The sequence below is a fragment of the Neovison vison genome, chromosome 3 (assembly GCF_020171115.1).
Source record: "Neovison vison isolate M4711 chromosome 3, ASM_NN_V1, whole genome shotgun sequence".
In the NCBI taxonomy this organism is placed as follows: Eukaryota; Metazoa; Chordata; class Mammalia; order Carnivora; family Mustelidae; genus Neogale; species Neogale vison.
In genome coordinates this window covers 159,638,796-159,651,193 of record NC_058093.1, presented here as the reverse complement: position 1 = coordinate 159,651,193, position 12,398 = coordinate 159,638,796, and the positions used below count along the sequence as shown (strand labels likewise).

General features: G+C 45.3%; 1 protein-coding gene across 5 annotated transcripts in view; it reads left to right on the top strand.

The window, feature by feature from the left end:
- Positions 1-12,398, top strand: part of FHOD3 (formin homology 2 domain containing 3) — a 456,738-nt gene that overhangs the window by 182,688 nt on the left and 261,652 nt on the right. For all 5 annotated transcript variants that reach the window (XM_044243141.1, XM_044243140.1, XM_044243139.1 and 2 more), the window contains exon 4: positions 12,000-12,067. In XM_044243141.1, the coding sequence (XP_044099076.1) occupies positions 12,000-12,067 (68 nt within the window). The remainder of the gene's footprint in view (positions 1-11,999; positions 12,068-12,398) is intronic.

The following is a 12,398-nucleotide window of genomic DNA, read 5'->3' as shown; positions in this document are numbered from 1 at the left end:
AGCCCTGTGAAAGCCTTGCCTATTCACTATAGGAAGTCTTGGGTATTTTTTAGAAACGCCATTGAAGCCTTTCGGGTTGGAGAGAGAAGGAAAAGTGGTTTTTACTGAGCACTAAAATGTGCCTGATGCTTTACCAACATTATTGTGTTCTTCAAAATGTGGGGGATGTGTACCTCTCAAAGTGTGCTGCTCATAAGAGAACCAAGGCACAGAGAAAAATCTTCTGAAATGCCAACATCAGTTTAGTAGTCTAGATGGTGGTATTACCCAAGGTTACGGCGAAACAGCACAGAAGGCTAAGGGCAAACCACAGCAGGGCGCAGTGCAGGGTCGGGACCCTGCCAACTGGGAGGGCAGGAGATGGCAGGTGATGTGGACACTGTGCCCCAAGGGTGGGCAGGACAGGAGGTCAGGGGCCAAGCGTGGCGGGTTTGGTGAGTAGAGGATGGGAAAGAGGAGCTACTTTGCAGAGGCCAAGGCCAGGACTGTCCTGGCTACAGTCAGGCCTGGGTAAGGTGGCTGAGTATTTTCACGTGTGCGCTCAGGGGCTTGTGGGGTGCATACATGGTTTCTGGCCCTTGGATCAGGATGGTTCTTTGCTAAGTTTTCTCCCTGGAGGGAAAGTAGAGTTGGGCTTGATCCCAGATGGAGAGAGATGGTCTCTCCATCTGGGACTCTGGATGCTTCCAGAAGAGCAGAGCTGGGTTTCTTTGTTGAGGCAAACTGCCTTCCCCTTCTGCCTCCCACCCCAGGAGGGGGCGAGCAGTGTTTGCTGCAGGCCAGTGAGGCCGTGATGCTGCAGCCAGCTCTGAGGAGAAAACCCCTCAGCTGAAGCAAAACCAACTTAGTGCTGTGGATTCCGGGTTGTTATTAGAAGAGAAGTAGAAAGAGAAAAAGAAGTGATTTTGAAAAAACATACATCTAAATGTTTTAGCTGAATTCTAAAAGAAAGGGAATGATAAAAGCCTGTAAATAAAATATCTGGAAGTTCTCCAGTTTCCTAAGGAGGGGCGAAGAGAGCAAAGAGAGAAGGAACTAGAGCAAGAGAGGACAGGGGGAGGGCAGGAGAGCAGGGAGCCAAGCCATTTACAGGACACCGAGAGGCAGAGGTGTAGACAGACCCAGGAGTTCTGAAGTAACAGGTCCCCGTTCCATGTTTTTCATACCACTGCCTGGCTCACGGTGTTTTTGCTGCTTTTCCGATGCTCATCTGGTCACCCCAGGCCAACAGCCTTTTTAGAGGGACACTGTCAAAATGCCGCTGGCCCTGGGCACAGGAGCAAGGGTTCTGTGGTTTGGACGAGGGCCCCAGCTTCTCCAAGGGGAGGTGTGGGGGAATTGGATGTCTCTGCGGACCTGTCTGTCTCTACCCGTCTTTGATCCTGAGGAGAAATTCTCCCCAGAGTTCCTGTCCATGACATGGCCTGCCGTACCGTATCCGGCCTGTCTGTCTCTGACAGGGGACGCTTCTGTGTAAGCGAAGATGGGAATAGACAGAAGTGTGCTTCCCTGGGCCCCAAAGCTGCCCAGCTGCCCGAAACTCAGAGGGAGAAACAGTTGCCTCCAAGTGAAGTCAGAGACGCCGGCTCTGCCTGGGCTGCCTGCCTCAGTGCCCATGAGGAGGTGGCGCCATGACTCCCAAGGTGACAAACCAGGAAGCGTGTGGACCTGGGCGGGGCACGGGTGGACGGCCACGGCCAACAAGCCACCAAGCATGTGGTTGCCTGATTTGAAGTCTGGTGCTGCCTCCTTAGCCAACAGCAGCCAGGAGGCCCTTTGTCACTTGAAGGGGGCCCTGTGTGACAGGTGTTAGAATAGAGGTGAATGCTAGGAGTTCACAGAGGGTTTGGGAGGAGAAGGACTCTGTCTTCAGGAGGGGGTGATGGGCACACAGGCAGGGGCGAGGTGGACGAAGCAGGAAAACCGTGTTCCAGGCTGGAGCGTGTGGCCTCTTCTGACCAGAGATCTGAGGACAGTCTTCAGCTGTCTTGGGGGTCCACGCCAGGGCAGAGGCACTGCTCACTGGTGGTGATTACCCATTGTGTCCCATGTCCCAGGGAGTGGTTTCCCCACAAGCCCAGAAAGATGGAGCTCTGGGGGTCCTTCACCCGTTTCACCCCATGTTCAGCTCTTTCAGTCACTCCCCAGTCCACCCCTCGTCACCATCCCCACTGTTCCTGTCGCGAACTTACTTGGTTTTCTGCTTCTACCCAGTCCCGTTCCAGTTCCTCTGCCCTGGCTGGCCGTGCTGGTCGGGTCTCCTGGAGTCCTGTGTCATTAGAGTCCTTCTTGCTTGAAATCCCTCCCACACCCTCTGTCACTGCCCAAGAGAGACACGGAGTTGAAACTTCACTCTGTGGCCTTGTGAGACCGTGAAGGCGAGGACTCCGCGGTGCCCCCAGGCTCATGCTGTCACCGCCACAACCTTCTTGCCCAAGTGCCAACCATACCAAAGTGAACCTGCTGCTTCCCGGAGCAGCACCCAGGCGGCACCCCTGCTCTTCTCTCGTCCTCGGGTTCCCCTCTGCACTGTGCTGCTCTCTGTGGCTGATTTTTACTTACCCTCGAAGTTTGTTCCATGTTAACCTCTTCTAGATCTCTGCTTGCCAGCCCCAAGTGCCCAGGTGTCACCTGCCCTTCCTTGGCATTTCCTCTGTGTTTCCATCCCCTTCTCACATAGCTTGGGCATGACTTGGGGGCATGTCTGCCCCCTCCCTCAACTCCAGATGTCTGAGCGGATCTTCCTCCACATCTGCTTCGGAGAGAATCAGGGATTTGTATAAGGATTATGTGACATAAATATTTAAACCGATTGTACTCCAAGGGACTTTGGGTTTAAATAAGGTGATCTCACAGGACTCCTGGCCTTTCCATCATTTGCATGTAGTTTCTTCATCCTCAGGCTGAATGGACCGCCCCCTGATGAATGGGGGGCAGGGGGAGCCCTCATGATTCCCTATTCCCCACCATCCCACAGGTACTTCTCTGAGCCAACCTCCAGAACATGAGCCTTTGCTTTTGTACGTTTGTGATTTGTCTCTGAATTAACATGGTGACGTGGACGTCGTGCTTAAGATGTGGGCGAGTTTCTGTGGCCCATTTTCTTTGTATTGTACAAACAGAACGTAACAGCCAGTTTCCATTTCTGCAAGCCAATTTTGGTCCCTCTCCCCCACTTCTTTAGACCCACAATTCCAGAGCTGGGGCCACGAACTCAGTAACACTCTGGTTTTAGTTGCTTTACCTGCAAGCTGAAGAGGCGGGGTTAGATCAGGCTTTTCCCCCATGGTCCATGGAATGTTCCTGGGGGAGCACAGTTAGTCCCTGTACCCTCTGATGTTAACATTTGTGATGACCTGTATATACCTTTGAAATTGTGACACGCAAAGCACTTAAACACTGCTGAGAAGGCAGGATTTCTAAAATTGGACCAAGCCATGCTTTCACTGAAAAATTTTCTCCAGTGCCACTTCGGTGGTTTTCTTTAAAATATCAACACGTCATAATGAGACAACAGTTGCAGATTGAAGTGGGGTGTACTTTCGGGTCATCAGTGTGTCGGCGGCTTACTCGAATTCATGGGAAGAATGGCCAGAGTGGAATTCCTTTGACTCGGTGCTGACAGGAACTGGGGGCCGCCGCCTTCCTGGCTGGGGAGTGGAGCATAACCTAAGCCTGGCCAGCGATTTCTGTCCCATTGCAGAATTGTTCTTCACCAGCTCTCTCTGACGGGTGAGTCTGAGGAGGAAACGTCTCGAAGCTAATGCCTGTCAGAGGAGAGTGCCTGTCCCTCTGCTCCATCCGAAAAATCATGGTGGTCACATTCTCTGTAGCTGGTGCCAAATGAGTTTTAGACGCAGGTGCACACATTTTGTCTGTGACTAAATCTCCTCAGTGTGGTGTCTTTTGTGGCAGCTCGAGGAAAGTTCTTGCTGCATCTGCGCAGAGAGGGGTCTCCCGGGTCCTGGTCGGAGTGTTTGCACAGAGAGCTTGGCTAATGGGTTTGGCCCGGGGTGAAAGGAGGGTGTGCTGAAATTATGAGCATTAAAGTCAGTGAATTTTATGGGTCTGAAGCATGATGTTCTCGATGTATCTTTCACTCCCGCACTTCTTGGCACACTCACAGATGCCCTATGTTCCTCCCCGCCACGTTCTTTCACTAAATGTAAATTGGTTCTCATGTTCTCACTGATTCCTTCTGATGTACAGGTCTGCTTTCCCCACACTAGGTTTTCTTCCCTGCGTCCTTAGCAGGAAACACAGGACCTCTGTGGCTGTCCTTTTAGTGTTCATGTGGGCGGGCCATGCGAGTTTCCTTTCCAGTGAAAGAACAGGAATGGCCCCTAATGGCCTTAAATTAATTTGCCCTCTGTTCATCATTATAAACTGGTTTAAAGTGTAATACCTTAATCGTATCTCTTAAAAGAACATGTTTCGTTTTAAAAGGCAAGAACCATGGAGAGAAAAGACGGGGGCAGTTATAAAGACTTTTTAACAAATGATGTTCTGGTCCTTCCTCCTTTCCCCACCAAATGTAGGCTCCTGATGGCCTTTTCCTCAAAGACTAGTGCTATACATCTGACTGTGCCCTGGGTAGATTCAGTTTGGAAGGAGGTGGGAAAACATATAAATACTTTGATTTATTGGCCAATCACGGGCTGTGCTTGACCTCAGTAGGAATCAATTGGCCCCATAGCTCCCCCAGCGGCTGGAACTGGCACTGCATCTTCCCTCGGACCTTCTGCTCTCTGAGCTCTCAACAGCTACTGTCCCAACCTTGGGGCAGTGCTGGAGGGAGGCGCGTTTCTCTTTGCACACCTCCCACCTGGCCATCTCCAGGCTTGGGGAGAATGGCAAATCTCCTGGATCCCAGCCGGAGCCCAGCCCAGTCCTTTACATACAGGATTCAGCTTTGAGTTGAGATGCTGTGGGTTTTTTTGTTTTTGTTTTTGTTTTGTTTTGCCAGGAAGGGCCCCACATTTCCCTGCTTAGTCATGTTGCCACCTTACTCCAAGGTGCTGACTCAGGACTCTTATACAGAGTCTGGCACAGCGAGAGCCATCGTCTTCTGTACCGTCTCTCCAGTAGAGGCTGTGTGTTCCTCAGCACGTGTTTACAGTGTAGGTGGACAAAGAGGAAAAGGGAGAGTCGCTCTGAATTCTTTTGCATATAGGAGAAGACTCTGGAACTGCCCTCCTGCTAGCATAGGGTGGGCTCTGGACCTCTCTCCCTGCTCTGCATTTGATGCCTTTTTTCTTCTGCATTGCCTCATTTTCAGGCAATAGGGGCAATATGGAATTCCCTCTCTTGGGACTCAGGACCCATGAGAAGAGACTGCACAATGTATTCGGTGTATTTGGAGAATCAGAGGACCCCACGCTCTGTCGCATCACCCATAGTCTAAAGCCCAGTGTGCACCTGGATCTGCACACGTGTAGAACCACACAGAAAGCAGAGGCTGCAGATACTGCGGCAGAACAAGGGAGCTCTGTGGGGCTCAGTCATCCTTCCCTGAGGAAGCCTTCCATGTACTGTAACCCGGGGCTGAGAATCACACCTGAGCTCTGCATAGATGGGCTGCTTCTAAAGGAGAAGTGATTAATGTTGAACAGGGAATGCATCCAAGAGCCATGTCCAGCATCCCCTCAGGAAGCTGCCAAGCTAGCCCTGTTCTAGGGGAAGCCCTTGATAGTCTCATCTACACTGAAGGGGAGGCCTGCACAACCATAGTGAGTCTGACTTTCTGTATGGTGAGGCCTGGATGTGCTACAGATAGAACACTCCATTTCTTGAGTCCTATTGTCCCCAGCAGTGAAAGCTCCAGACTACACCTCCCAAGACATGGTTAGCTCTGTATCAAGGAAGCCGGGGCTTGGGCTGTGGGAAGCAGTGCTTCTCCTTTGGCCTGTGGAGGCTGCTCATGAAGGACACCAAAGGCTATCAGTAGTCACTGGTGTGGGCATGATAGCTGATGTGATGAAATGTCCACTCTTCCCTTCTGCCAGCGGGAACCATGCCTCCCACAACGACAGATTATACCAGCTGAGCTCATGTTATTGCACTTGATTGTGCTTTCAGATATTACATTTTTTACAAAGTGAAGTTTTATGACAAAGTGAAGTTTTACCTGCATCAAGCAAGTGTGTTGGTGCCATTTTTCCCAACAGCATTTGCTTACTTGGTGTCCCTGTCATATTCTGGTAATTCTCACAATATTTCAAACTTCATTATTTGTTATGGTGATTTGCAATCAGAGATTACTACTTGTTGAAAGCTTGGGTGGTTGGCATTTTTTTTTCAATAAAGAATTTTTAAATTAAGATACGTGCACTTTTTTAAAGACTTAATGTTGTGCATGCACTAGATTACAGTAGCGTCAACAGAACTTTCATATGCACTGGGAAACCAAAAAGTGCATTTGACTTGCATTATTGTGATATTTACTTTATTCTATAGGTCTGGAACCGAACTTGGAATATCTCCAACGTATGCATCTATGTCATTTACAAACGTGCTTGGTTCCTAATCCTTTTTGTCCTCTAGGTGAACAGTGGTGTCTCCTAAAATGTATGTGAAGAACCAACAGAACAGGTCAGGTTGGGTCTAGAGACTATTGGTACCATTATGTTTTAAAAATGGCAATTTTGAGTTTTAGTTAAGCACTGTGGTTTCATTGCATACCATGATTTTGGTTAAAAAAGATAGTATCAGTGATCTTACAATAAAGGCAGTTCTGTAGGGACATCTGTGTGGCTCAGTTTGCTGTGCATCCGACTCTTGCTTTCAGCTCAGGTCATGATCTCAGTGTCCTGGGATTGTGCTCCTGGGATTGTGTCCTTGGGCTCTGTGCTCATCGAAGAGTGTGTTTGAGTTTCTCTCTCTCCTTGCTCTGTCCTGTCTCTTGCCCCTGACTGCTACTTTCTCAAAAATAAATCAAACCTTTAAAATAATTAATTTTTTATTAATTAATGTTTATTAATTACTATTAATAGTAATTAAAACTATTACTTTAGAGTAATAGCTCTTTGAATAAAAACGTGGTCATTTTTATTTCAACCAATGGTGATGATTTCAATGTTGCTTTCATATGTTACAGAGACCAATGCATGACATTCTTAAAAACATTGATTGTGTAGGGGAGAAAAATGGTTTCTAGTACTGTGGGAGAGGATATCTTGGTCCATAAAAGTGAAGCTTCACTGCTAACTGCTTTTACAAAGGGTTTAAATTAAGCAAACTATAACTTAACAGGTGCCAGATTGGAAAGATTTCTGATCTAGCCCTCACCTAGTTCTTTTAACATACAGAATTAAAACACTTTGCCTTTTAAAGGACATTTAAGCCAAAATACGTAATATCCTTAAACAGGACAGCTGATCTTCTGTGTTTGATAGTAAAAAGTCACAGTGACAGATGTGAATCTGTCTCTGAAGTTTGTAGTGATAATTGTTTTGCATAAAAGAATTATTTGGGAACATTACTATTTTGTTATTCAGATTTGTTGGAATAATTATTTAAATGAATGACTATAAACAGTTTTTTAAATTAAGGGCGATTGAAATAGTGCTTTTCAAATAGAAATTATAGGGGTGCCTGTGTGGCTCAGTCAGTTAAGCTTCTGGCTCTTGGTTTTGGTTCAGGTCATGATCTCAGGGATGTGAGATTGAGCCCCAAACTGGTCTCCATCCTGGTCATGGAGTCTGCTTAGTATACTCTTTCCCCCTCTCTCTCCCCCTCATTCCCCACCACTTTCTCCAAAAAAAAAAAAAAAAAAAAACCCACAGCAAAATTAAAAAAAAAAAATCTTTTTGTTCTAATTAAAAGAGACTTGGCAAAAAAAAAAAAAAAAAAAAAGGAGGGGGAGAGTGTTTTGGCACCACTCAAAGATATTTTTGGCATTTGTACAAGGATGTTTCTCATCAAAGGTGATGTTGTAGAGGTTAAAAATATGGTGAATGCACATCAATTAAAAGATAGAGATTGTGAGACTGGATAAAAACAAGTTGCAACTCTAACTATCAGAAACTATGCAAATACTAGCCAAAGTGATCATGTTAATATTAAAAATATAGACTCTAAACAAGAAATATTGCCAGAGATGAAGAAAGACATTATATAATAAAAGATTAATTAACTTAGAAGCTGTAGCAATCCTAAATGTGAGTGCCCATAACAAGAGAGAGGCAAAGTGTTCCTAAAGCAAATACTCATACAGATGCAAGAAACAATGGAAAAATCCACTGTCATGGTTGGTAATCTCAACACTCCTTTCTCAGTGATGTACAGAAGCTCATGAAAATATAGAACACCTGAACAACACTACCATTCAGTTTGGCCTAGTGGATATTTCTAGAATAGTCTGTTCTTTTCAAGTGTATGTGAGACGTTCACCATGATAAACCATATTCTGGGCCATAAAATAAGCATTAATAAATTTAAAATAATTGATATCCTATAAGATTATGTTCTCATCATAAAGAAATGAAACTAGAAATTGGTAACAGATATGTGAAAAAATCCCAAATAATTGGAACTTAAACAGTATACTTCTAAAAAAAACCACAGGTCCAAAACAAACAAACAAACAAAAACCCCACCACAGGACTTATTCGCTTTTGACTGGAAAGAAATGTTCAGCATTCACTTCATTTCCAATTGAATGAAAATAAAAACACAAAATAGCAAACTGTGCAGAATGCAGCCAAAGCAGCAGTTAGGGAGATATTTATAGCCTTACCTACTTAGAAAAGAAGAAAGGTTTCAGATCAATTGTTATTGAATTTCCACCTTAAGAAAGTAGGAAAAAGAGCAAAATAGGCCAAAAGCAAGCAGAAAGAAGAACATGATTAAGCCAGAAAAGAAAGAGGAAGAACAATGAAATCAAAAGCTGCTTCTTTGAAAAGTTCGATAAAATGGATATACCTCTAGCCAGACTAAGTGGAGAAAAGCAACAGAGAGATTACCAATAATAAGGATAGGAGAGGAGATTGCTGTAGTCAATAAAAGGGTAATAGGGAATATGATGACAACTTTATGCCCATGCACTTAACAAATTAAATGTATAATTTGGAAAAATTCCTTAAAAGATGCAAACTATCAAAGCTCATTCAAGAAGAAATAATCAGAATAGCTCTATAGTAATTGAAGAAACTGAATTCATAGTTTAAAACAGAGTTTAATACAGAGAACTCCTCCCTGCCTCCCTCTGCCCCAGGTGGCTTCACTGTAGAATTCTGCGAAACACTTAAGGAATGCGTAATATCAAGTCTACATAGACTTGTTCTGAAAGTAGAAGAGGAGGGAATACTCCCAACTCATGAGAGTCAATATTGCTTCAACATTAAAGCCTTTAGAAGGAAACAAAACTACAGATCATGAATATTCCTCATGAATATACATGTAAAAAATTCTCAACAAAATATTGTCATTCTCAACTAAACTTTTAAAAAAACCTGATTTTGAGTATAATACCAAGTACAGAAACCTTAACAATCTGAACACAATTAACCATAATTTTCATTCACATGAATTGGAAGCCAGGACACATCATCAGTAACTAACTCTGTGATGTTGTAAATTCACTTAAGACCTATTTCTGCTTGTCATCTAGTGGGGCATGCACAAGAGAAGTCTACTGCATGTCTTATTACCTTATAAAGAGGTACTTGGAATTGACACTCTCTTCAGATGTTCTTACTGGATAGGATAAATCTGCTCCTCTTTTGGGGAGCTTATATATTCCCATGCTTGCATCTGATTTATTCTTATTTATTAGAAGTGGTTCTGGCAACAATCAAAATTTCTGTCCTCAGAATTTGAGAAGTCAGAGAGATTTAGCTGCTGAAACTATGGAGTGATCACCTTCGGGACCAGGGTGATGCCGTCCACTCCACTTATTTATTACTTGTGTATGTTGAGGCTGTGCACACGCTTTAGAGGTCAGCTTGAAAGTTATCTGGGCCTCATGTCTTAGGGTCTGTGATAAACAAGATGTTTATTTTAGGGATGACTAATTTCTCTGGAGTTTTCTCAGGCTTGTTTTTAGGAAGGTGATGCATTCTGTCTTAAAACTCTTCATAGTTAGTAAGTGATCATGGACTGCATATTGTTTAGAAGCTCTTGGGATCAGACACCACCCACTCCCTAGACCCCCAAACTGACACAATCTAGCCTCTATCCCTTACTGGGTGTTTTCATAGGTTTTGCGTCTGGAGGAACCTGACCTGCCCAGTGCCTGGATGAGACCAGAGAGTCTGCAACATAGTGATGAGGGAGCTGGGGCTGCATAACCAAGGGCTTGACAGGTCTTGCAGAGGATTTTGGATTTCATTCTCAGTGCAGGGGCAGCCATTGAAGGGTTTAAATGGGACCAGTGATGTCATCAGGTGGTCATTTTCTCCCAACCCTTCTGGCCTTGGGTGGAGAGTGGATGGGAAGAGTGAAGATGTATGTAGGGAGGCTTTGGGGGGCATCTACTGCCATGCAGATCTGAGCCCCACCTACCCTACAGCCTTTTAAATCAAAGGTGGGAGCCTGTTCCCTTCCAAAGTTACTGTGCAAGCGGGCATATTCTTCTCATGGCCAGACTTCTGCCAACTCTTATAGACCTATGTGTTCTGTGTCCTTCCACTCAAGTCTGTGACATAAGCAGGCAATGTGGTTCTACGCATTGCCCGCCATATGCTGAAATTGAAGCTCAGAGAGGTTGGCCTCCGGCATGATACTGCTTTTGACTGTTTTATTCTTTAACATTTTAAATAATTTGGCATCACCCTGTACTGTATCAGTGTTTGATTTAACACAAAAACTGTCTTCCTTTAAATCTGCTGTTGCATGTTCTTATTTTATAAACAGGGGATCTGAGTCTTAGAAAAATAAACTACTTTGTTCAAGGTTATGTAGCAAGTAGGGAGTGACACCAGCTTTGAGATGTAGGCTTTCTGATTGCTTAGTCCTTGCGTTTATTAAGTCTACTCTTCACTACCGGCTGCCTAGAACAGTTCCTGGCAGGTGCTTAGGAAATACATGTTGGATGATTTTTTTATTGGGTCAGTCTGGTACCTGCTGTTGGGAACCTAACCTGACCCCTGAGTCACCTAGATCAGGGCCAAGTTTGAGTCGTGTGAAGCTGAGCAGAGTCCATGCTCCCAGGCATTCTACATACACTGGAATAACTGGTTTCTCGCTTCCTCCTGACCTCAGCACTCTGGAGCTCTACTCCACTGGCTAACTAGTAATTTTAGCAAGTTCATTTGTCTCCATGCCACATTGTGACCTCTGGAGGATAGGTCCTAGGTCAAGGTCACCTCCTTATTCCTTAGACCTGGCCTAATTGGTACATGTTAAATGTGACTAACAGAACACTGGGGGTTGTAGGAGTTGGCCTGGGTCTTGAGCCAGAGAAGACCGATACGGGATTCCTCCATCTGCCTTGCTCAGGGCCAGACCCATCTTTAAACCTGAGTGAAAGCCCAGGTAGACCCAGAGCTAAGGCTATTTACAGAGCCATCCCCAAGGAGTCCAGTCCTGAAAACCACTACACTGTCCTTAGGTCCCTTAAGGTGACAGTTAGATCCTGGGGAAAAGGAGGTGCCTCAAAGCTGAGCCCAGCTGTAGAAAGCATGGTGGGTCAGGGGCTGTGAAGCAAGGAAGGAGGGAGGTGGAGGGGTGCATTCCATCTTGGCTGGGTTAATTTTCTGGATATAGTTGGCCATTAAGTGCAATGGTCAACAAGCATCTGGAAATGGAAGTCTGGAGAGAGGGAGGGAGGGGCTGAGGGTGCACGTGGGGCCTTGTCCTCCACAACACTCTCGCCCCCTCTTCCGGCCACCTGCAGCAGCCCAGGCTGTTCTCTGCACTGTCGGACGTGAGGGCTCTACCTTTCATGGCTTCTGTCTACTCACCTCCCCCGTGGAAAGTCCGTTCATTGTTCACATCCTGTGTTTTTACCGTTCGTGAGTCAGTTTAATTAATTCTATATGTTATGTTTTTTATTCCAGAGAAACTGTACAACTCCAGTGGGCGAGATTTAAGAAGGGCCCTCTTCTCCCTGAAGCAGATATTTCAGGTAAAAAAGAAGAAAAGCATGCTCTTAGGTCCTGTTTGTGCATTGCTTATGGAATTAGATACAGATATGTTTCTACCTCTTACTGATTACAGAAAGAGAAGTTTCCTTGGATTAAAATGTCGGTGAGGTCAAAATATCACGGTGAGAGTATCTTTACCATATCAAATATTTCAAACATTAGGAAGTAATGACTACTTGATCAAATCACGTTTTTCCATATTGACCTCTGACTTCTACAAAGAAAAACCTACTACGGATATAATTGAGGTCTCGTTTTCTCCCTCATTCCAAGCATCGTTTTCCTGCCCCAGGTCCCCCCCTCTCTGCTGAT